The sequence below is a fragment of the Microtus ochrogaster genome, chromosome X (assembly GCF_000317375.1).
Source record: "Microtus ochrogaster isolate Prairie Vole_2 chromosome X, MicOch1.0, whole genome shotgun sequence".
NCBI lineage: Eukaryota > Metazoa > Chordata > Mammalia > Rodentia > Cricetidae > Microtus > Microtus ochrogaster.
Window position 1 is genome coordinate 29,588,786 of NC_022026.1, and position 25,457 is coordinate 29,614,242.

At 34.2% G+C, this 25,457-nt stretch overlaps 1 protein-coding gene across 1 annotated transcript in view; it reads left to right on the forward strand.

Annotated features, from left to right (window-relative positions):
• The first annotated feature begins 3,344 nt into the window (after positions 1-3,344).
• The window catches only part of LOC106144083 (cilia- and flagella-associated protein 47-like), a 46,995-nt gene continuing 24,882 nt past the window's right edge, over positions 3,345-25,457 (forward strand). Inside the window, exons 1-7 of the mRNA XM_026784908.1 lie at positions 3,345-3,434; positions 4,815-5,041; positions 7,353-7,527; positions 9,216-9,257; positions 17,435-17,631; positions 20,043-20,186; positions 20,732-20,905. Coding sequence (XP_026640709.1) covers positions 3,389-3,434; positions 4,815-5,041; positions 7,353-7,527; positions 9,216-9,257; positions 17,435-17,631; positions 20,043-20,186; positions 20,732-20,905 — 1,005 coding nt within the window. The 5' untranslated portion in view covers positions 3,345-3,388. The remainder of the gene's footprint in view (positions 3,435-4,814; positions 5,042-7,352; positions 7,528-9,215; positions 9,258-17,434; positions 17,632-20,042; positions 20,187-20,731; positions 20,906-25,457) is intronic.

Below are 25,457 nucleotides of genomic sequence, written 5' to 3' on the forward strand. Positions count from 1 at the left end.
AGGAACACGACAAGGCTGTCCACTCTCTCCATACCTCTTCAATATAGTGCTTGAAGTTCTAGCAGTAGCAATAAGACAACATAATGGGATCAAGGGGATTCGAATTGGAAAGGAAGAGTTAAACTTTCGTTATTTGCAGATGATATGATAGTACATAAGCGACTCCCAAAACTCCACCAAAGAACTTTTACAGCTGATAAACACCTTTAGTAATGTGGCAGGATACAAGATCAACTCCAAAAAAATTAGTCGCCCTCTTATACACAAAGGATATGGAAGCAGAGAAGGAAATCAGAGAAGCTTCACCTTTCACGATAGCCACAAACAGCATAAAATATAGCTCAGTTCTTAAAACCAACAAAGGAGAGACCAGTTTGGGGCAGGCCAGTGGAGAGAAGAAGGGGAAGAGATGGGAGACTACCTGTGAGAGACTAGTTATTAGATAATGATCTGAGGAGGAAATTTAGAATTATCAGGGTTTATAGCTACATAGCCATGTATATCATCTGTGTTCAGTTTATCTAAGTAATCAATGATATTCAGAGATAATACTTACCTAGTATGTATAGAATGAATTTCATGTGAAAAACAGTATATTTTATTAATTATAAGATATACTTTAATCTCACATGTAAAATCACCTCTGAGAAACTCCCTTGGTTTTTATCTTAATCAGTACCTAGAATTGGAGCACAGTACCAGAGGGCTTGTGTAGCATTCCCAACTTTGGATTTTATTCTCAGCAATGGAAAGGAAATTTTTCAGGTTCAACAACATTTTTTCTATATAAAAATGCATGAAAATAACTGTAGTTACTATTTCTTACCATTGATTGTTTTAAATGGTTAAAATACCTTTTAAAATTAATTTATAATTAAAGAAAATTCATTTGGAATAGTAGAATTACAAAATCATTTTTCTTCCTTGAAGTAGACTACAAGAATATCATCTACCTACATAAATGAATCTAAATTCCTTAAAATATAGTCAAGCATAGTTTGCATCCTCACTTATTAAAATTTACCTTTGATTATATATATTTTATACTTGCCAGCGGAAACATTAAGATAAAACAATAATCTTAGAAATGAGTTTCTACCTGTCAGAAATAGTGCTACAATTTAAAGAGTTTGATTGAATTATTTATAGTTGCCTTTAATTTGTACAGTCAAGTATATTTATAATTATATTAAAATACACTATATGCTTCACTAGAAATCACGCATGCAAACAAGCACAAATGGTTTGCTCCTGTTCTTATTGAATGTGGCATAACCCACTTCCCATTAAGCTCCACTGTTAATACTTAACTAATTAGGTCTCTATTTGGTAGTTTTTCAGTCATGAAATAAAATCGTTTCTACCAATAGTTTTCATGAGTACCCATTTATTTTACTTTTGTGTGTTTTACTTCAATTTCCAAATGAGATAGGAAATATTTATATCCCTTTTAAGATAAGGATAGTTGTACAAATCATCCATGTTCATAAAACCTTCAGCTTACAGGCAGACTCACAACAGTCCTTAAAGCTGTTGCTATTAGATGGCAGAAGACCATAGAACTTTCAAATATAAAATGGAATTGCAAAACTTAGAATGGAAACCATTGCAGAATCGGAACTCATTCCCTGAGGAATTTCACCCCCTGAATTTGAAAGGCTAGGCAGCATACAAACATTACAGATTGCAGCAGCAACCTGACACATTGATCTGTCTGCATTGTGATTCCCAGCACTTGATTTTATTTTACAGAATGGATTCTGCTGTGTTCTCATTCCAGAAGCCAAAAAGCATGGATTGAACTGATTTTCATGATGAAGTTCATAACCTTAGACAGGGATTTTGTTCATTTGAGGAGTGTTTGGCTTTTAATTATAGCCACCTAACACCTATTTTTTCTCCAATTTGCTTATGTTCCAGTACGTCATTGCCTTCCTACGGCCACATTTTTTGATTAGAACACACATTTGTTACATGTGTTCTCACAGTCTCCTGCACATGCTGTCATTCCGGTTCTTTTTCATACAGTCATTTAAAATTATTACATAAAATACAAAATACATACTGTTCTTACAAATATAAACCAAACTAAAGCTTTTTAGCATGTTTATTAAAAGAGACTGGTAGAGAAAGAGATACCTTAGAGCTTCCACTTGGATAGTAGCTTTATCAAGAAGTAGAAGTTTTAAAAGCTTGAAAACAAAGAGATTGAATATCTACGTAGGGCATAATGTAGGAAGTCTAATGGAATTTTATGACATAGATTAATGAAGAATCATCTGCAGTCAAATAAACATCAACTAGACTCTGATCAACTTCTGTCCTTCCTGGTAGATAGAAAGGGAAGAAACCAATGTAAATAAGTTAGGAACATGGGGCAGAGGAGACTTTGTCCTGTACTTCCTTTTAGCTGTCTTCTTCTCAAACTAGTCCTGATTTAAATTGGTCATAATATGGAGTGTCATATGCTGATATTCTCTACGTCCAACATAGAGAAGAAGCTACAGTAAATTGTCACTTTCTTTTGCCCCCATTTTCAATAACATGACATGAATTATATTCATAACATGAATATAATGAACTAGGTACCAGTCACCACATATGTTTATTCATTTTTTACTATCTTACACATACGACTGCCTATTTCTGACAAGGCCAATATTTCCCCACTGGGATTTTCTATTGTGTCTTTAGAAGCTCCTTTCTTCCACTTGTTTCCATTTATGCTCTAGGCTTCTAAAGACACCAGTTGTACAGAGAAGGAAAATGAAGCTCAGGGACCTAGTAAACTTCCCTGTGGCTTAATAGCTGTTTGCCAAACAAAGGACACATGCTCACCATTGTTGATTTCTCTGCATAATGCTGGTGCTCTTACATTTTTCCCACTTTTGTTTTATGAAAAATAGATAATATTTAACCTTTTGTACTTTTTATCTAATATCACGTTCTAAAGTACTTTAGATGTTCATATGATCATTTTGAAAATGCACACTTTTAAAACAGTCTCAAGGATGTACATGGTCTGTAATAATGTTGTTACAGGATAGGAACAAAGTTTGTTTCATGTTTGCATGATTATTTTAAGATGGTTTCCTAAGAATGTGTATAAAGTATTTCTAGGACCTCCTTATTCAACCTATCTGATTTCAATCCAAATTTATAGGATGCTAATGTAAAATTTTATGCTTTACCTTTGTCAATATAAAGTAGTACGTAGGTTGCTCAAAAAAGCAGGAAAGTTCCTAGAAAGTCACTTTTTCAGACTATTCTTTATATTTTTATGAGAGCTTAAAATTTGTTATTATTGTATGCTTATGTTTAGATTGGAGATTTGATATATATTGTAGAAGGAAAGGGTTTACTACCTTTGCCTTCCAGTTTCCTTTCAATGAAGCCACCAAGTCCAATTGACTACAGTATTTCTCTAGAAGAAGGTATGTTACACATGTTTTACTTCATTATACTGACAGATGGTATTATTATTCACATAGTAATGCAAACATCGTTAAAGCAGTTTTCCCTGATATGCATTTATATTTTAGAAAGCCTCCTTACTCCATTATGTTTGTTTCAATGAAACAACACCATTTGACTAGTTTAAAACATAATTGATGACTTCTTTATAAATCTATGGTTTCAGTCTTGAGATTTAGTAAATGAAATATTACTCAATAAATCCTATTGATTTCTGTTTGGAAATCAAATCTCTATATTCTCAAAAATTGATTTTATTATAATCTAGATTTCTATCTGTATTTCTAATTCTTGACTTACAGCACTGAAAGAATTTGGTTGTCAATGAAATGAAGTTTTATTTTTTGCCTGAGTTTAAATGACATCAATTATGTGTTTATTTTTATTCCCCATACCATATCCTTAATTAATGATTTCAATGATTATAGAAATTAAAAAAAAAACAACTAAGACTAAGTATGACCTCTGACAAAGTCTTGATTGGAAAGAAAAGGGTTTGAGGGAAATGAGTGGTCATTGATTCTGAAAAATCAATGAGCCTGCCAACAGAGATAATAATGAGTGTTATAGTTTCTGAGGTTGGTAGGAAGAGTATGATTTTTGTCAGTCCATAACAGCATGTTTTAAGAAATCTCTTCCTCATAGTTAAGATGATTTGTCCATGTAAGATATTTTATTTTTGTTTTTTTTCTTTGTTTGTTTTTTACTTTGATATCAAATTTGTCCTTGGACACATCCTATAACTGGAGGGTTTTGCTCTCTTGTGATAGAATAAGTGGATAAGGGACAAGTACCTTACACCATTAACAATAGAAGAATGTGGCCCAGGTGGCATACATGTTTTATTGTTTTAGGAGTGTGAGAATCTGTCCTATCTTGTCTTTGTAATTGTTACTATTACTACTTTATTGGGATCATAGCATACTAAATTTTTGAGCATATTGATATTTTTTTCTTCTTTTCTATACCTATTTTTAATTTTACTTTTTAAAATTAAAAACCAATCTTTTTTTCATTGTGTGTACAAATCTCTGTTCCCTCCTTCCCCTCCTCCCACACCCCACCTTCCCCCTTTTCACCCCTATTTACTCCTCAGATAAAGCACTACTGCAGTAAATCTACCCTTAGAAAATATCAATGAGTATCTTCTTTTTTAAGTCTTATTCTTTAATCTGTTATTTAGAATTAGTAATAGTGTATTATCCATTTATTTTTCCTCTGCTTAATAAATATCATAACTAGTTGCACTTTTCTGTTTCTAACCTCACAAATTCATGCTTAATAACACTTCTGAAGGAATAAACGTTCATTATATTCACTGACATTTTTACTTTCTTCAGAATATAATAAGGCAGATCCAGTTCTATATTTGAGCTGCAAACCTCATCAAATCCTTGATATAGACCTTAAAGTACCACTGACTAATGAAGCCAAGGAGAAGGCTTTGGCTTTTGCAGCACAGCAGCAGATGTCAACTCTTGAATATGAAAGAAGGGCTATCACTGGCACTCTGGAGAGCAGTACCATTCGTGTGGCCATTGCCCTCCTAGGACTAACCAAGATTGAGGTAGGACTAAAAAAACAATGCCATTTACTTGCTTTTTTGAGAAAAAAAGAAGCATTTATTTATTTATTCATTCATTTATTTTGTGTACATCTGTGTGTGCATGCACACATTTGAGCCTACATGTGCTAGGGCATGCTTATGAAAAGCAGAGGAGAATTTGCAGGGATTGGCGTTCTGTAGATGGAGCGGCGGGCTGCATTCCTGCCACCTGGCTCCCGGCCGCCTGGCTAGCTTATTCCCCCGAAATAGCAACACACAAATTATATTCTTTTAACCACTGCCTGGCCCATTAGCTTTAGCCTCTTACTGGCTAACTCTCATATCTTACTTTAACCCATATCTAGTAATCTGTGTAGCACCACGAAGTGGTATCTTATCAGGAAAGATTCAGCATGTCTGACCTGGTGGCTGGGTCCATCGCATCTGACCTCACTTCCTTCTACCCATCATTCTGTTCTGTCTACTCCACCCACCTAATTTTCTGCCCTATCAAAAGGCAAGGCAATTTCTTTATTAACCAGTGAGATAGACACAAAACAGACCCACCTACAGTGTTTTCTTTTTACCATGTAAATTCCAAGGATATAACTCAGGCCGTCAGTCTTGGGGGCCAGTGCCTGTATCTGGTGAGGTATCTCAATGACTCTAATTACTTAAAATTTTGTAGTTCTCTTTTTGTATAATTACAATATTTTTACATAGAAAGTGATGAATATTTTTTTCCTAGGAGGGAGCTCAGTGGTATTTGAAATTCATTTTGTGAAATATAATGGCATTCAGAATAATTTTAATCATCGCAGTGTATTTTTGAATTCCCAATAACTGTCAATTCTGCTGAACATTAGAATATTCTAGGGAACTTAATGAAATAAGAAAGATGTTAAAGATGACGTTGATTTTAAAGCTTTAATAAGATTGAAATTATCAAATAGCAAGGATTGGATAGTTTCTTCTTTAATTTACCCCTACTAATTAGAATAAGTTGATGATTCTCTTTGACTAAACCTCATAGTTCTACTGAAAAGTGAATTTTGGGAGCCTTATATACAATGATCACAAAAGCTATTATTGAATAATTGTAGCATGAATAAAAACCCAGAGACAGATATTGGGGTTTGAGCTGAAAGATCAGAGAAGCAAAGCAGCCAAGCCACTAGAGAGCTCTTATATCTATGAAATTTTCAGACTGAAAAGAGCAAGTTTCTGTCTCCACCTGTCTTATATTCCTCTCTAGTGCTAGTATTAAAGGTGTTCACCATGACCGTCCAGCGTCGATGGCTAACTAATGTGTTTGCTGGAATTAAAGGTATTTGCCACCACTGCCTGGCCTGTATGGCTGACTAGTGTGTCTAGCTTGGCACTCTGATCTTTAGAAAAGATGTATTTGTTAGCTCATAAACAAAATATCACTATAAGTGATCATTTTTAAACTACAAGCCTATCATAAGAAAATCTCTTTTCTTTTTAATCTTTTAAAATTTGTTTTTCAACCATTATTTCTCAAAATAATTTATTTAAAAATTCTTAATAGAATTTGTCTATGGCAGTTTTTCTTCCTTTAGTTGTGAGTTATGTTTCATATGAGATTGACATTGACATTTGTTTATTATTCCTTTCAAATTGTAAATTTCTAGAAATCTAAACTTTTTTTTTAATTTTTTTATCTCTCTTAATATCAAACACATAATATCTATTCTGAGGTAAACAGTGTTACTTGTACCTTGCTTCACTTCCACTGTTAAAGCTACTGTGCAGTTTTCATAAGGACAGCATTGTGTTTAGAGGAAGACTGAATGGGAATATGTTGTAACCCACATTTTATGAATAATGGCTATATGAATTTTAAAAAATACAAAATTTAGATATGAAGGCGATTTGATCTGGATATGCACAAAGGCCTGATCCTAATTGTTTTTATGTAGTCAAAGAAATCATCATTAGTGAAGATGATGACTTGGTATACCCTGCAAATGATGTTCGTATCTGATATATAGATGTGAAGGAACATAGGTAAATCTGTATTTCGGGATTGCTCATTAATGGAATATTTTCCTTGAAAGATAAGTTATTTTGGTTACTATCAGTGTTATAAAAGGGAACATGGGTAACTCTTAAAGATAACACCATTGGTAATTTATATGGGCTAGTGCTGCCTTCTACCCACTTTAATGATAACACCTCTAAAGAAATAAGCTGCTTTATGCTTTTGTGTATTTTCTCCCACATGTTTTATCTGAGCACATAGTGCTACCTTGTGTTTTAGAGGTAAAAATTAAGAAAATTACAATACAATTTTAATGTTCATTTGCAGTGCCTTTTGCTCTTTAATATTTCAAAGTTGAAGAAGCCTAAATCCATTTTATATACAACAGAACTGAGCCTTCCCGCACATTTCAATATACCCAGGAAAATTTACATTCCTCAGATTCCAGAACCTCCAGCTATCCAGACTCAATCTCTAGGAATCCAACCTGAAATTATAACAGGTAATCAAGTATATTTTGATTTGAATAGCTAGCAGTGTTACAGATATTTAAAGGCAGGAGCATAGTAGAAGAGAACAGTGTTTATTCATGTTTGATGTAAATAAAGCCATGTTCTTTATTGTTAATATAATGTACTTGCTATTGGTTTCCTCACAATGAGCGCCATATGTCCAGGAGTGACCTCGACAGAAATACTTCTTACTATGGTGGGGGCATGGGAATTGAAGAAATATAAGTAATGAATATGAAGATACATAAAAATAATAACACAAAAAACATAAAAAGCATCCGGAGGGCATTCCAGTGATTGAAATTCTGAAATTCACCACCTTCATTTTTCCATAGCTTTTATACCCAACATAAATGGAGGAGGGGGGTAATAAAAGACTTTATTAACATGATATAAAGAATAACTCACACAATCAATGGCTTTATCACTCTGAGACATCAAATCATTAGCATTCTGTTGTCTAGGTAGCAAAGGTGCTCTAAATCACATATTCTGAAAACCACCATTCCCCAGGTGACCTCACAGTTACAAAAGGAGCAGAAGTACATTTGCATATCCTGACCACCAGTCAGGATGGCAAAAACTTACTAGAATGAGCTATCTTAATTTCAATAGAACCAAGCAATCACCTCCTGAGTTAGGTCTTGCAGCTATGCCTGTCAATCTCCAAACTCTGACCATCAGAGGAGATGGAAATGGGCCTGCATTTTTCTGTTTCCACAGTCAGGAAGGTATACATTAGATAAATATGAAAATTAATAATGTATACTATTCAATATACATAAATATACTAATGTTTTTGCTGAAATTACTTTTCAGTTTTATTTACATTCCTGTCAATTTGCTGGATAATGCTAAGACTACAAATTCTTAACTAGTGTTATCTTCAAATGTACTATAACTTCAGTTTTATATATGATGTGCTTTGTTTTTAGTAATTTTTTTTTTTAGTGAAGTTTCACTTGCTGATTTCCTCTGGTTTTGTATTAACTGTAAAATATTTCTAATCCTATCCTTGCAAAGGAGCTCTGAGGAGAGACCTGCTCTGAGACAAGGGTGTCAGAAGCAAGACCATGGTTCCCAGATAAGCTAGGGATCCATGAGAGTAACCTGCCCTAATGCCCCTCTGGTTAGCTCAGGTGACTGAGAACTCATAGTGTGAGTGGCTACATCTCTGATGTCTAACTCTCCACCAGATACCAAAATACGTTAATTTCTAAACCATCCAGTGAGGGAGAATAACCATGTCCCAGGCTGTGTTAATTTACTGGAAAAATTGATGATGGGTCCTAGCTCAGGTTCGAGAACATTCTGTATATCCTGAAACACTTCTGGTTTTGAAGTGATGCTGTAAAGCCTACATAGTGTTTCAGACGGCCCCTCTGTAAAGTGAGCTCCTCTAAGCTGAAGGCTACCCAGATTCTTTCAAATGTGAGGTGAAAGAGTGGATAGTTTTGAATGGCAACTTTGGTTAAGAGTTTCCTTCATGTCTTTGGGAAAGATTCAGAATTCCTATCAATTTCTTATCTGTTTCTGTGTTGTCAAATAGTTTTAACTGAATGTATTTACCTATGCAAAAGATTTATTAAAGCATAGAAAACATGAAAAATATTTCTAATCCTGAAAGAGTGGTTAAAATTATAAATTCAAGGATTTTATGTTTATTTTATCTTTCTAGGAGACCAGCCACCTCAAAAACAACTGCCGAGCACCCAAGCAGGTAACAAGAATTTAAGAGTTAGGGCCCTTAGAGAGACATACATGGTTCTACATAGAAAGGAGAAAACGACAAGATCCTCTGAGTAAATTTGGAGCCTGGGGGTCATGGAAAAGGGTAGAAAGGGAAAGGGTAGGACGGAAGGGGTGAGTAGAGAAAAATGTATCCACAATAAAAACAATAAAAAATTAAAGAGTTAGAACTAGAATAAGGCAATAAATAATAATAGGCCATGTGGAAAATGATGGCCTTTTCCTCTCCCCATACTTACCCCTTTGGACATGTTTATTCGTAGACCCCAGTTTGATTCTCATTCCAGTGATTTTATTTAGTCTTATTCCAGGCTTTTGTCATATGTGAAGACAACTGTCTTAGGTAGATTTCTGTTGCTGTGTTGAGATGCCATGGTCATGACAACTCTTATAAAGGAAAACTTTTAATTGCTAAACTTACAGTTCCTAGTTTCACTCTGTTATCATCTTGGTGGCCCATGGTGGCATGCAGGTAGACATGGTGCTAGAAAGGTAACTGTGAATTCTACATCTTGTACAGGCAATAGGAAGTGAACTGAGCTACTGGGTATGACTTAAGCATATTCGAGTCTTCAAAGTCTGCCTCTACAGTGTCACATTTCCTCCAACAGTGTCATATGTACTCCAACAGAGCTATACCCTAATACTGCCACTTCCTATGATCTTATGGGGGCCCATTACATTCAAGTTACCATATTCTCCTCTCTGGCTCCCATATGCTTGTTAACAATATCATAATGCAAAATGCATTTTGTCCAACTTCAAAACTCCTCATAGTCTATTGCAATCTCAACATCGCTTAAAAGTCCAAAGTTCAAAATCTCTTCTGAGATTCATGCAATTACTTAACTATAATCACCTGTATAAATCAAAATAAAACAAAGAAAAAACAGGTCACATGCATCCAATATATAATAGCACAGTATATATAAATTACTGCTCAGAAATGTAGAAAAGGGAGCATGTGAGGAAATTCTGCATCAAAGCAAGATCAAAAACCGACCGGACAAACTCCAATTTCAGCATGTCCATGTCTGATGTCAAAATGCTCTTCACATCTCCAACTCCTTTCAGCTTGTTAGCTACAACACACTTCTTTCTCTTGGACTGGTTCCAGACCCATTAGTAACTTTCCTTGGCGGTTATCCCATAACTCTTGTAATCTCTAACATCTTGGCCATCTTCAAAGCAATCCAGACTTCTTCCTCATAGTTTCACACATTGACCTCGCTGGGCCTACATTCAGAGAGACCCCTGATACATGCTTTACCTCAGTAGCTATCTTTAGTCACAGAGGAATATTCTGTAAACCCCTTCTTTTCACCTTGACTAAAACCCAGGACCACACAGCCAAACTGCCAAGTTTCTGCTGCTTGCTGAAACTGGAACTGGGCCCCCTTGTTCTTCACCAGCTTTCTGTTTTTTTATAGTTCCCTTCACAGCCTAAGCTTGACTGTCCTCAAATTCGGTCTGTGGATCAGGCTAACCTTAAACTCAGAGATTTCCCTGAGCCTTAAAATTCCTTCGTCAGCATTAAGCCTTATCAGCCATCTCCAACTCATTTTGGTAGACCATCTTTTGATTGTCGCTTCAGCCAACCATTCATACAAACTTTTGATACCTTTTTTTAAACTGTGTTAGCTTCCCTATTAAATCTAGAATCTCCACTCAAAGGGCCCATATCAATAAACTCAGATTGATCTAGTTTTATGTTCCTTCCACCAGTATTTCACAACCTTAAAAATATATTTCCACACATTCCCCAGACTTCCTGCTTGAATGACTTAGCAAAATCATTAAGCTCCTTAATAGTAGATAACACTTCCTCACAGACTACACTTTCCTTCTCCCATTTAGGAGCTTGCTTTGCCTTGAGTCTGGTTATGGGCCTAGAGGCAACTGTTTTTTGTTTCTTAAAGGACATCAATAATGTCTTATCTGGCATTTCCTTCAGAAAAAGTCACTGCTGGTTTAACAGACACTGAAGGTTAATTTCTCCAGTGAAAGGGAAATATTTCAAGGGGTTGACTAAGGATAGTACTTCCTCAGATGAGATAAACCCTTGTGAATCTGAGGGTTCATGGTTCTCAGCATCAATAGTGTACTCCCAGAAATATTCATCCCAGATTATAGAATCCCATTCTTTACCAATTAAGCCCCTTACATTAACTGCCAACACCCTCTAAGGCTGAGACTTGAATTTTCACTGTAATTCGGCCAAACTTTCTAATGAGGGCTTTGGTTTGATTTTTCTCGACCCGAGCTCTGTGGCTGCTGGAGAGTAGATTCTCTTTCAGAGAATACTTAGAAACTTTTAGACTCTTTATTTTCATCTGAAGTTGGTCAGTTTTTTCACTTAGTTCATTGCTGTCACTCACTGTATTCTGAAGTTGGTTAATTTTATCATGGAACACATTCTTATCTTTTACCAATTTATCCAGAGATATTAAGAAGTGTCAAGCTGCAGCATCATCCCTCCCCCCCCAAGGTGCCAAATGTTTCACTGAATCCATTGCTACTCACTATTGATGAATCAAGATAACCATGACACTTATCCCTGTATGTTTGAAGTAAGTTTACACCATACGTTTTCAGTATTCTGAGCTCCCAGAAGAGGGAGTGACTGGAGAGAAATGCTGAAGGTGCTGTTGGTGAATTCGAAAAGTCTATTCCAGATATTTAAAAGATTCATTCTCATACTTCTGTATCTCTAGAAACACTCTACTACCAAAATCTGCCTTAGGGTTTCTATTGCTGTGTAGAAACATCATGTCCATGGCAACTCTTATAAGGGAAATTGAGTGGATAATTTACAGTTCAGACATTCGTTCTATTCAAAATGATGACATGCAGGCAGTCATGTTACTACAGAGATAGCTGAGAGTTCTTTATCTTGTACAGTCAACAGAAAATTAACTGAGCAATTGGACATGGTTTTAGAATATATGAGACCTCAAGCCCTTCTCCACAGTGACAGACTTTCCCCAACCAGGCCATATTTACTCCAACACAGCCACACGTCCCAATAGTGCCACTGCTTATCAGGGCCAGTTAAATTCAGTCTACCACAACAAACTAATGCAAAATGTGTGAACCTCAGTCTTTCCTTTGCATGATTCTTTCTTTAGAATGAATTCATCTTCCTCTGTTTTATTGTTTTTTCCCCAATACTGGAAATGAGTTTCTACTTCTTATTTAAAAGTCTTGCTTGTTCCAGTCAAAAATTCTCTTCCTCCCACATACATAATAGTATACTGACCATGTGCTCCATCTTTGTTTTTGGTAGTCCAGTCTGCTCAAACCATTCCCTTCAAATTGAAGTTCTAGGTCTTTTGTAACTGTTATACCATAGGCCTGATCTATTTCTATTTTCCATTGCTTTTCTGTCTGCATCAATTTGATGGTAACCTCACTTCCTACTTTGGAAATCATAATAACTTTAACTGATGGTCCTTTCTCTGACTATCCTCCCATACACGAATACAGGTGAAAGGAAAATTTCCTTATATACATTCAAGTTTTATTGGACTAAACTCCCAAAGTTCTCTGGGAGAAAAGTCATATAATTTAATATAATTTTATATGTTAGTTCTTCTTTTTGTGAGAAAGGACCTTCTTGTGTAGTCAGGCTGGCCTCGAGTCTGTGATCTTACTTTTTATTCTGTCCTGTACTGACACATGTACTCACACATTCATAAGTACTTTGCCTTTTGTTTTTGTTTGTGAGGTCCTGAAATAGAGCACATGTGTATTTAAGAGGCAAGTCTTCTACTGAGTTGCCACAAAAGAATTATATATTCTCTTGTAATTTTAAAACATTTTCAGTGTGATAAGTAACTCAATTTCACCTTTATGGTTTCATGTAAGAGATTACAGTTACAACTTTAATTTTTTGTAATTGCTTATTATTACTTTTTCTATTTGATTTTTTTTTACCAGTGGCTATGCACTTTGTAATGATTTAAACAGAATAGTTTAAATAGAATATTAAAACCTTTTTAAATTCTCATGAAGATAATCTTCATTAGCTTGGTAGTTCATTTAAATTATTTAGTACACTTAGTAGATAAGTCTTAAAGTAATTAAAATCAGTGAGCTGATTTTTAATATATTACAATGAGGCAAATTTTATGGTATGAGAAATCAAAATGAAAAATACAAAGTTAATTTGCTATCAGCAATTTTATTCCTTCCTTCCCCATGTTGGGTTTAATTAGAAAATGAAACCTTATTTCAGCTATTTCATTGGGAAATTTTATATTCTTAGAAATTGTATATGAAAAGAAACTCCCTAGTTAAAATAATAACAATGTACCACTTCTTGATAGGCCTTTTCTTAATTTTCAATGAAATGATCCATGAAGATACCCAGAAATTAAAATTAAAACTAAGCAACAATTGAAAGATAACAACAAACCATTTGTGTGATCCCTGTGAGGAATTCCCATAATTGCTGAGCCGATGTGACCAGACTGGAAAACAGACATTTTGTCTTTTGTTGGCTCACGCCCAATCAAAGTATAATTTAGGTGTAAAAATGAAATAATCTACTTGCCTGATCTCCTTTTTCCTTAGAAACTTATTTATGTGTACCTATGAGGATACTGACTGCGTGCCACTTCCTAACTGAATACTTTCAAACTCATCATAGGAATCCAAAACTATTTTTATGTTGAATGAATGTATATTAATTGCTTTTGAATGAGGCCAGACTAAATTTGTGCAATGCCTGGCAATCTCTTAATACTACTCTTGCATTTCTCTTGAAAGAAGGCTATCTGGACTTAAAATAACTATAACTGTGGGAGAAAATGTACCCAAAATGATCCTATCAAGGAAGTATACAATCTTTTGGGACTATCCAATCGTGGTAGTAAAGATGGTAGTGAGAGTGGTGGCAGGGATGGACACCATCTACATAAGTTGTGGTATATACAACTGATGGGGATAGAATTTATTAATTAACCAGAAGATAAAATTACATAATGTCAAATTCCCAATGGATTTTAATAAATGGGTCAATGCATGTAGAAAAATATCCTTCCTACACTTAATAGGTACATCCCTGTTTAGTACAGATAATTGGCCCCAATCAGTATTTTAAGCATACTATACATTTGGGCCTAAGTGATATGAGAGTAAGAACCTGTGCAAATTATCTCTTAGGAAGAGTACATCTCCCCTAATTTTAGAATAAAAAAGAAATAGAAAGATGCAGATGAACAGCCAATCTATATATCCTAGTAAACTACCATTCAATTAAAAACATTTAAACCTAACAATGAAATTGAGACCACTTAAAACATAGGTATTGGAAATGAAACTAAAGAAAGATTTAATTGTAGGCTAGGAAGATTGGAGTTATTTTAAAAAAAACTTAGACTCAATGCTCAATAGTTGTTAAAATAATTGGTAAACATGGATAAATCTCATGAACATTGACTATAGAAATAGTAACAGTGACTAATAGCTCAAAGCAGGCAAGCATGTTGGCAAAGCAGCAAGCTGACAGCTCACATTTGAATAGTTCCTAAATAGTTGCTGTAGGTTCATGATAATAATTTTATCATATTGAGGATTGCAATATGTTTGGTATCATTAAATACATTTCAGAATAGATATTTTTTAAATTAATAATATTCTATATTTATCAATAGAACTATTATTTAAGATGGACTATATAGTCAATTTTCATTCTTTTTTATAAAATGAGGAAAATCAATGAAGAGAAGATGTTATAATACAATGAAATTGTCAGTTTATTTACTGAATTATTTGTAAGACATATGATCTTCTGTCTATAAAAACGTCAAAAGAACTAGAAAGAACAAAATTGCAATTGGCATTCGTGACTTGTAGTTTTGGTAAAGAAATTTCCATGGGTTTTTGGAAGTATGGTTAGTAAATTGGTCAGCTGTTCTCTGTCAGTATTATTTTCATAGATTGATTTTCAATAAAAATATTTTCACAAATACATAGATATAATTTAGTGTATGAGTATAGTTTTTCACATTCAGTAGCTCAGTTTCAAATGAAGAGCTTGTATTTACTTATTGGGAATAATATAGCTAAAAGTTAGCAAGAATATAGTAAGTAACAATATATTAGTTGATCATCCCATGTTTGATCCACTTTTATATATGGATAATTAAGTAAATTAGTTTACCAAGTTGAACCGTATAATGAATTTGGAATTTTAGAAATTTTTCTGAAATTTCAGAATTTTTTTCTTTATTTATCTATAGGAAGACTATAGATGTGAATACAAACATCAGATTTTAAGTAGATGAACCCAAGCATTAGATATTTTTGTAATGAGATTTATTTTAGATATTGCACAAAGTATTTTGAATAATATAGTACTAACTTTCATATAACTTTGGATACTAGAAGAAATCAGAGTGCTGTATGATTCTCCAAATTTCATTCAGACTCTAAGTCATGGTTGGTCCATACTGCAATTTTGGTCAGATCAAAATTAAAGATGGAATCCCACATGCCTTTTACTAAAATTCAAAATTTGTAAACAAAACTAACACATTTTGCACTTTAATATAGAATACATTGTGTCATTTACGTTGACAAGTAGAACTTTCTACTACTTGGAACATGAGGCATAATTTTAGAATTTTTGGACTCAAGAGTTTTGGACAAGATAGTTAACAGCACAGGATATTTAGGTGCTAACTAGTTTTCTCCCCTCTGTCAACCCTAACATGAATGGTAATGGTTTTTATGTCCAGGCTTGTGGACACTTCAGCTCACACACATCATCTTTCTCCCTGGCTTCCTCTTAGTACTCACTCCTTATTTACTCTACAATTCTTCAGTCAACTAGCATTAAAATAGAAGTAACAAAATGTCTCATGAAAATATTGCAGAAATGATGAAGTTCTTTTGGATTGTTAGTTAAAATAATGTCTCACCAACTTGGGACATCAACGCAGTTAGGCTCTACGTAGGCCTATATTATTTAGCCTCTATTTCATATGTGTGTGTGGTTTTGTGTGTGTGTGTGTGTGTTCATGTGCGTACATGTGTATGTTGGTAGGTAGGCAAGTAGGTAAGTAGGAGGGATGACTGAAAGACTGAAATTATGTGCCATAGATAGTAATCTCTATTTCTTGAATTTAAGTATGTCTATCTCAAGGGAGGCACAGAGTATGGCTTGAAGACAAGTAGTTTGAGTAATGATCTCTGAAAGTATATATGGGTAAGTGGGAGACAGAGAAGAAAAGTCTGGCTATTGCTTGCAGAGCTTGGAATACATTGTAGAATTGGATGATATGTCTAAAATAAAATAACATTATATGGCAGCACAATGTTGGAAATTTATTTCTATTTTAGAAAGAAATGGTTTACTATTAAGGGAACATATGCGTGTGCACACAGATACACCAGAATCAACATATGGTAGTTATAGTTATTTTGGATGTTTAAGGCAAAGACACAAATAGTGGCTTTTTTTCAGTAAGTTTTAGAAAGCAATATTTCCATGAATTCTATTGACAAAATGATTTGTTTTTTAGATTTAGAGGGAAAGACCCTTTATTCTTAAGGGTCTTGCACTTAATAGTTTGAATCTTCAGATAAACATAAAAATAATCTTAGCTTTCAGTTTAATGCTAATGATTAGTTATTGGGTGTTAACATCAGATGGAGAATTTGAAAATATTTACATTAGAGAACCCCAAGGTCACAAAAATATGGCAGTAAAACTGGATCACCAAATATATTCTCTTTATTTTTTCACTCTGTGTTAAATGGAGCCATTTGACTGGTTTTGACCAATTAAATATTTCATATTAATTTGATATTGAACACTGAAATTCCCTTGAAATAGCAATTCCTCTTGCCCTGTTTTGCCATTCAAAATGTAAGATAAAAGCAATATACTCTTTCAATACATGGTGAGCCTATTAACTCTTTAGAATGGAAGATCTCTTCCACAAAACTATTCAAGACATTTTCTCTCATTCAAAAATAAAATTATGTGATAAGATTTAGAAAGAATATGTAACATTAGAGATATGTAGTCTATTCTAAGTGAGTTCAATTTCACAGAATAATAGTAAATATTGTATGCCAAAATTAATTTTATGTCTCATAGTATTGAGAATGACTACTCTTTTTAAATTGTTTTGCTAGCTTTAGAAGGAACTGTTTCAATTCCTCTACGATTTGCTCCTCTTGGGCCTGGAAGATACCCTTGTAAAATTTTGTTGCTATCAAGATATGATGTGCGTGTGTATGTAGTTGAAGGTATAGTAAATGAACAAGAACCAGAGGCTGAATTGTTGTTTAAAACACCAGCATTTCAACCCCTTACACAGCACATCCCAATAGTAAGTAAAAATTTCTTTTATGTCTATTTTCATGTTTTACTGGAGCTTCTCTCCTCAATTCTTGACCCTTTATAAGTGCTGAAGAACATTAAGAGGAATTTCTAAATGTATAATGTAAAACTAGAGATGTTACCATTATTGGGCTATTTCTACCTTGTCTGTGCAGTCTAACAAATTTATAGAAATGATAAAATAGCTTGGAAACAAGCATTTGTAGATTTGTAGATTTAGCCCCTGTTACTGGATAAGTGAAGAAGCATATCTCTTAGTATCAGAGGTCAGGGCATGAGGGGGGAACAATTTCTTTTCGGAGTATGATGGTTCCTGTAGAAAGCTACAGCTAAAAACTGCATGGTAAAAGTATGTAAGATTTTAGGACCTATTACATTGTTCAGGAGATTTTTTTTAACACATTATAGTTTAGGCTTTCTGTCTAAATATTTATGCTTTTAATCTCTTTTTAAAATAGTAATGAAAGATTAGCAGGGTGAAAAATCCAAATGTATTACCATGCAGAAATGTGGGAGGCACATGTAAGCTCAAAAGAGGAAGAATATGCTTAAAAATAATATAGATGCTGAAAGAAATGACTGGATTGTGGGCTTCTAAAGAAGGGAGGTGGTGGCTGTCTAGGAAGGTCTAGAGGAGACTGTGGAGAAAGCAAAGTTTATTTTACTAGGAGGATAATGTCTCCCAGGTGGCAGCAATCTACAGTAATCCCCAACCAGGACAGTCATCAAACGCTCTATTCTTCTTGTTAAGATCTTTCCAGGCCAGAGAGAAGTAGAGCAACAAAGGAGCCTCAGCGTGTGTCTACTGTTCACTAATGCCAATCTCCGTTATACTAAAAATAGTCAAGTTTTCAGACATAATTCTGGTTCTATTTTCTTGGAATATCCATTTTTAAATATTGGAGAAATAAGTTTCAGGGTGCTGCATTTTGCAACTCAACACTTACTTTTGCTGTCTCAAACTCCTCCTAACCTCATTTTTGAGATTTGCAAATTGATTATAATCGTATTTTAGGCTGGAAATTGTTTTTCCTATTATTTCATAGTCTCTTTCATGAGTATAAATTCAATTACAAACAGGTTCATTATTTCTAGTGAATCTATTTGCTTAAGAATGTGACTATGATTTCGTTAACCTCTCATCAAATGTCTAATAAGCATTATTTCTTTCTCCTGGAGTCACCATGCTGAAATACAAACTCTCAGATCACGACTCTAAATTCTGTTGATTTTTAACTGAGATGAGTTCATAGGTACTAAGAAAAACCATTAAGAGCCGGGCTGTGGTGGCACACGCCTTTAATCCCAGCACTCGGGAGGCAGAGGCAGGCTGATCTCTGTGAGTTCGAGGCCAGCCTGGTCTACAAGAGCTAGTTCCAGGACCAGAACCAAAAAAGCTACGGAGAAACCCTGTCTCGAAAATTAAAAAAAAGAAAGAAAGAAAAGAAAACCATTAGACAAAGTGACAATGCAGCATAGAAATAGGTAGTTGAATTTTAGGAGAATTTCTGTATTCTGAGTAATAAATTAGGTTTTGATCCTTTAATTACTAAAGTCATGACCCAGTTAGACTGATGCACAAAAATCTGTTCTGATAAGACATATTATCTCTGTTATCTGAGAAGTATACCGCTTACAGTGCCTTCTGTTTTTTTGATCAGTATTAAACTGTATCATCCAGGGTGATTTTACCACTGTTAAACCAGCCATTTGGTAAAGCAAACAAATTAAATCATCTGGATACTAAATAATGCTTCGATAGACCTATGAGGCATTGTTACTGTTATTGCTTATAAAAAAAACTAGGTAGTCTTCTTACTTTTGTTCATACTTTTAATAGTTCTTCACAAGTTGGTTTTTTTATGTTACATTTCCAAATTTGTATTTTAGAACACATGGAGTAATTCATAACAATTGCAGTATTTTATCAAATGCTATTTAGGACCATTGCATTATTATTTATTATTTAAAAATAATTAAACTACCCTACAGAGAAATGTGTGGTTTTCATTATGTGTTTCCATACTGTGATTTTCATTATGTTCAATTTTGTTGATTCTATACTTCTTTCAAACCCAACTCATCTCTCTATTTCCCTTTTCTTTGCTGGTACTTTGTAATTCTTGCTCATGATTGGCTACTGCTCTACTACTGACCTAGATGTCTAGCCCTTGCATTTTTGCAACTGGTTCACACTATGTAGCTTTGACTGGCCTTGAACTTAACAATATCTCCCAGGATGCTGTGGTACTCCAGGATGCACATGCTGGTACTAGGGTACTTGAATAACCATGCCCAATTTAATTGTATTTTTATAACTTAAGAAATAAGAGTTAGCATATAATTAGTCTTACAAACATTCTTGTAATATCTGTGAAACTATTTTTTTTTTTGTTTTAGAGAAATGAAACAAAGAAACCTTGGAAATTTCAAGCTAAAGTAGAAGGAGAGTGGTTTCATGGACCTCCCATTTTACATGTTGGTCCTGGTAAAATTGTCCAGTATCCTTTGACATTCTACCCCATTTTGGAATGTGAAATTATGGTATGAAATCATGGAATCTTCCTTACATTATTAATGTCTAAATGAACACATGAATAGATAGTAGCCAATTTAGTTAATTATACAAATGTTGTCTAACAATTTGTATGTTCTATAAACTTGATAGGTTGGTTGACTTAAAACATTTGAAAGGCCAATATTTATCATGTCTCAGTGCTGATGTCTTATGGATATTTTTAATCTAGGTTATTTTCAGAAGCATGCTCAATAATATGAGATCATTGTTCCTATTCAGTAAGTCAGTTGCTACATCTGAAAATTCTCCTTTAGCAATATTTCTTTGACAAGGTGATAAATACACATATAATTGTTATATACAATAATGTTTATATATATGATTTCCAGAAAGATAAAAACTAAGAGCATTTCATTATTAAATCTTTTGTTTAGTAAAATAATTTTATATGAACTGAAAGCTTCAGTGACTAACAAGCTGCTATTGTTGAGACTCAAGACATGGCGAGAGATTGGTATTGATTTATGACTGCTGACTGCTATAGAGTTGAAAATTGTTTTGTTTATCATAGGGTAAACTTACTTTAGAAAATGAAGTAGATGGTATGGCACACAGCATTGAAATAGATGGGATTGGTACAAAACCTATGGCCTTGGATCATATTGTTATAGACTGCAAAGTGGGAAATGTGACAGATAAGTCCATAATAGTGCCTAATTATACAAAAAGTCTCCTGACATTTAAGGTAAGAAATTACATCCTTCTAAATACACTTTGAATTTTATGAAATATATTAATCATGTGAAAAATTTAAAATAATTTTGCCTAATGATGTAAAGAAATGGCATATAGGGAGATGATTATAGTTCTACTTTTTTATTATTCCAACAGCTAATAAATTTAATTTTAATTACTAAATGGGGTTAGCATATATCAAGTTTGTCATTGTTGTTTTTACTTTGTTTTTTCTATTTTCTTTTGTCCGTATTTTATTTATTTGAGGTAGCAACTTGCCATAGCCTCAAATTACAGTTCTCTTTTCCTAGCCAGCCAAGTTCTTAGGGTACAGCCACCTAACTCCAAACTAGTTTTATACTAAAATATTAGTGTGCAATTATAAAAATCTTTCGTTTCCTTATTTGTATCATGTTTATTTTTTCTTGAATAAACTATACATAATAATACAAGATAGTTTCAAGAAAATGTAGGCGTAATTTTTTTTAATATTTTGAAATAGGATATATCCTTGTAGCCCAAACTGACCTCAAACTCAAGATCTACCTATCTTAATCTCCTAAATGCAGAAACTGCAGGATATGCCACTGTGCTCGTGAAAGAGGCATAGGTGAGGATCTGCTTAGTCTGCAGAAGGCCCTGAGTTTAATCCTTAGCACCAAAAATAAAAATAAAATCCAATTCTTACTCTTCTTTAAGAATTGTAATGCATCCAATGTGTTTCTTAAAACGAGTTTCATCCATCAACCTTAGTTACCTCCATTCATCTTAAGAGGATATGGCAGAAATGTGGAAAGTCCCTAAGCTTATTCTATGTTTGTTTTAAATCCCCAAAATATACACGTTGGTTTACTTCTTACTAGATATCAAATTATATTCTTTGTAGTTAATATTTTATGTTAAAATTTCTCCTTGCCAGTACTAACTAAAACCTTTCAGTATCATCTCTTAGCTTCAGGATATATTGTGTAGCCACTGATGTGGCCTTTATTGACCACATGTTACTGTCATGTTCATTATTTTTCACTGTATGAGTGAATATATTCATATTCTCTCTCTCCACTTCTCTTCCTCCCCCTTTTCCTTGCTCATCCCTCTACCTTTCTCTCTCTCTTTATTCTTTCCTGTCTTATCTGTCTCTCTTAACTCTTACTCTCCTATCCAGGACTTTCTGGATGTTAGGCAGATGTACCACTTCAGCTCAGATGCAATGTTTTATATTCATGTTTTCGTTCATATTATAAAGCATAACATTGAGGCCTTGAGAACATAATAGTGCATATTTTATATTTTTAGCAACCAATGAAACCATAAAATGTGGCATTAAAACAGGGGTAGAGAGAATAAAGGTACATAGGTAGGTAGGTATGAAAGGAGATGACTTTTTTAGTACCCCTTATCTACTTTCAGAATTTATTAACAAGTAGGGAAACCTATCAAGATTTTTTTTAAAACACATTAAAAAAAACCTCCAATTATCCTACATCATTTATTTACTTTATTTTGTTCCCATGGCAAAAATAGTGTCTAGGTTGTTACTTTAAATTTTACCTTACAGGAGGAATGCAGGTTAAAAATGTAAAGCAACTAAATTTTCATATGGGTCTATGCTTATGCAATTAAATTTAAATTATTCTCACATGTAAGCATAATGGATGATGCATTCTTAGCATTTTAATACACAAATCAGACTGAGTCAATACATATCCAGAAATTGAAAAGGTGTATCTTTTTGTAGGTCTGTTTTTCATTTTAGCACTTCTACATATTTATGTAGAACAAGACACCTGGACTCAGCTTACTTACCCATTTTCTTTTGTTGATGGCAATATCTAAATTGTAGTCACGATCTAACTTACAGCCATCATAACAATTTGCATATCTACATCAGTCATCATATTATATTTGTACAGTGCTATTTATGTTATACCACCAAGTAGGAAAACAAATGGACAAGAACAAAACTGTCCAGCTGATACACAACCGCCTGAAGCTGAAACTTATTCCAGACATTGAGAGAAATAATACTACTACTTTGCCAGGTTTCACCATGTCCTTGCATTGAGTCCTCTCAATACATATGTTCTCCATTCTCATTCATTTTTGTTCAGTCTGTAAAATGGAATTTAATCCAATGTGATCAATATGTTTGCTCTTTTTTCCTCTCTCTCTTCCTTTCCCTCCCTTTCTCTTTTTTTTTTTAAATTTATTTATTTATTATGTATACAACATTCTGCCTCGATGTATGCCCACACGCCAGAGGAGGGCGCCAGATACCAGTACAGATGGTTGTGAGCCACCAGGTGGTTGCTGGGAATTGAACTCAGGACCTCTGGAAGAATAGCCAGTGCTCTTAACCTCTGAGCCATCTCTCCAGCCCCCCTCCCTTTCTCTTAACTGTTCCTTCCTCCCTCTACCAATCCTTCACCTTCCCTTTCCTTTGCGACTTTGAACCTGTAGTAGCACCTGTAACACATACAAATATTGGAAGTCTTTCAAACAAGAGGATATGCAGCTTTGGTATGGATCTATATTTGACCTTTCTTAAGTTACCCTGGCAATATCCACTAGCAAGGTTTTCTTATTTAGCTTATCTAACAGATCTGTTTTGATAGAAAGATCCTGTTCTCAAACTATATGCAAAAGCACTCAATTATATAACTTTGTCTTTGCTGACACATATAAGTAATAACCAACAAAAATTTGATTGTAAACTTCATATTATGAAGACCTGGAATATGAAATGCACTTATGCAATATTGAAGGATGTTGTCTCTCCTTTGGAATCAAGCAAGTCACATTTATGTATAGAGGTTTTAGCCAGCCAAAGAAAGATGAGATGGTTGAACTTTTCACCTACAGCATACATGAGAGTTCTGTCTGAATAAGGCAGAATTTTATTTGTAATTTAATTTGTAATTTTAATAATTTATAAATTTAATTATAATTAAATTTAATTTTAAATTATTTATATATAATTTGTAATTAAAAATAAAGTAAATGAAACAAACCTTAGGTATAGATTTAAAGTAACAGCAGAAGACAAAAATTAAACATTGCCAAAACTCAGACATCTGTGAAGCAGCAAGAAACATATTCAGCATATCACTAACAGTAGTGAAGCAGCAAGAAACATATTCAACATATCACTAACAGTAGTACTTGAGAAGAAGAAAAAGACAAAAAAAATTCAAAGGACTAAAGAAAAGAATTAGTTCCAGAAATTAAAAAAATATATTAATCTACGTATCTGAAAAGCTGATCCAATTTGAAATAGACAAAGTGAAAATGATCCACACCTGGAATACCATTTGATTTTTTTAAACACTTAAAAAAACAGAAAAAAAATGAGCTATCAAAGTAGAAATAGCAGAATGTGTGTCTAGTTACATACATAAAATAGATTCTCAGTAATATCAATATAACATTTGGAAGGCTGGCACTGTAGAATTGCTTTGAGTTCAAGGATACCTTGGTAAATAGTGAGGTCAGTGTGTTCCAGGCCAGCAAGCGTTGCAGAAGGAAACCGTGTCTCAAAAATAAGAAATGGAAAGTAAGGAAGGAGGGAAGATACAGAGAGGGAGATAGTGAATGAATGCTTGACTAGATAGATGAGTAAGTGCATAGATGGAGAAGCATGTAGTGTGCTAGTATGTCTGTTCAATAAAATTATGCAGTCTTCAAAAGGAAGGACATTTTTTTATTTGTGTTCAAATAAGATACAAAGAAAGTCCACAAACACAACGATACTACTCACATGTGCAACCAAAAATACATAAAATTTGTAAAGGCTAGGATTCTGTTCACTAGAGGTTGTATGAATGTATATGTGTGTTGGTAATGTATGTCTGTCTCTGTGTGCGTTTATGTTCAGTATATTGTGAAAACAGAGGTATTTTTTGTAGTTCATTTTTTTTAGGTAACTTCAGATTGATAATATGGGGAAATCTACACCTGACTATTAAATCCCAAACATGATAAGAGATAACACTTTTGTCAACTTAAAATTTTTTACAAAAGAAATTGCTATAATAAATGAAAACTGTAGCTACAAAATTTTCTTTTTTTTATTGAGAAAGGGAAAAAAAAACAAGTTTCCGCCTCCTCCCAGCCTCCAATTTCCCTCCCCCTCCTCCCACCCTTCTCCCCCTCCCCCCACTCCTCTCCCCCTCCCTCTCCAGTCCAAAGAGCAGTCAGGGTTCCCTGCCCTGTGGAAAGTCCAAGGTCCTCCCCACTCCGTCCATATATAGGAAGGTGAACATCCAAACTGGCTAGGCTTCCACAAAGCCAGCACATTAAGTAGGATCAAAACCCCGTGCCATTGTCCTTGGCTTCTCATCAGCCCTCATTGTTCGCCATGTTCAGAGAGTCCGGTTTTATTCCATGCTTTTTCAGTCCCAGTCCAGCTGGCCTTGGTGAGCTCCCAATAGATAAGCCCCACTGACTCAGTGGGTGGGTGCACCCCTCATGGTCCCGATTTCTTTGCTTATGTTCTCCCTCCTTCTGCTCCTCATTGAGACCTTGGGAGCTCAGTCCAGTGCTCCAGTGTGGGTCTCTGTCTC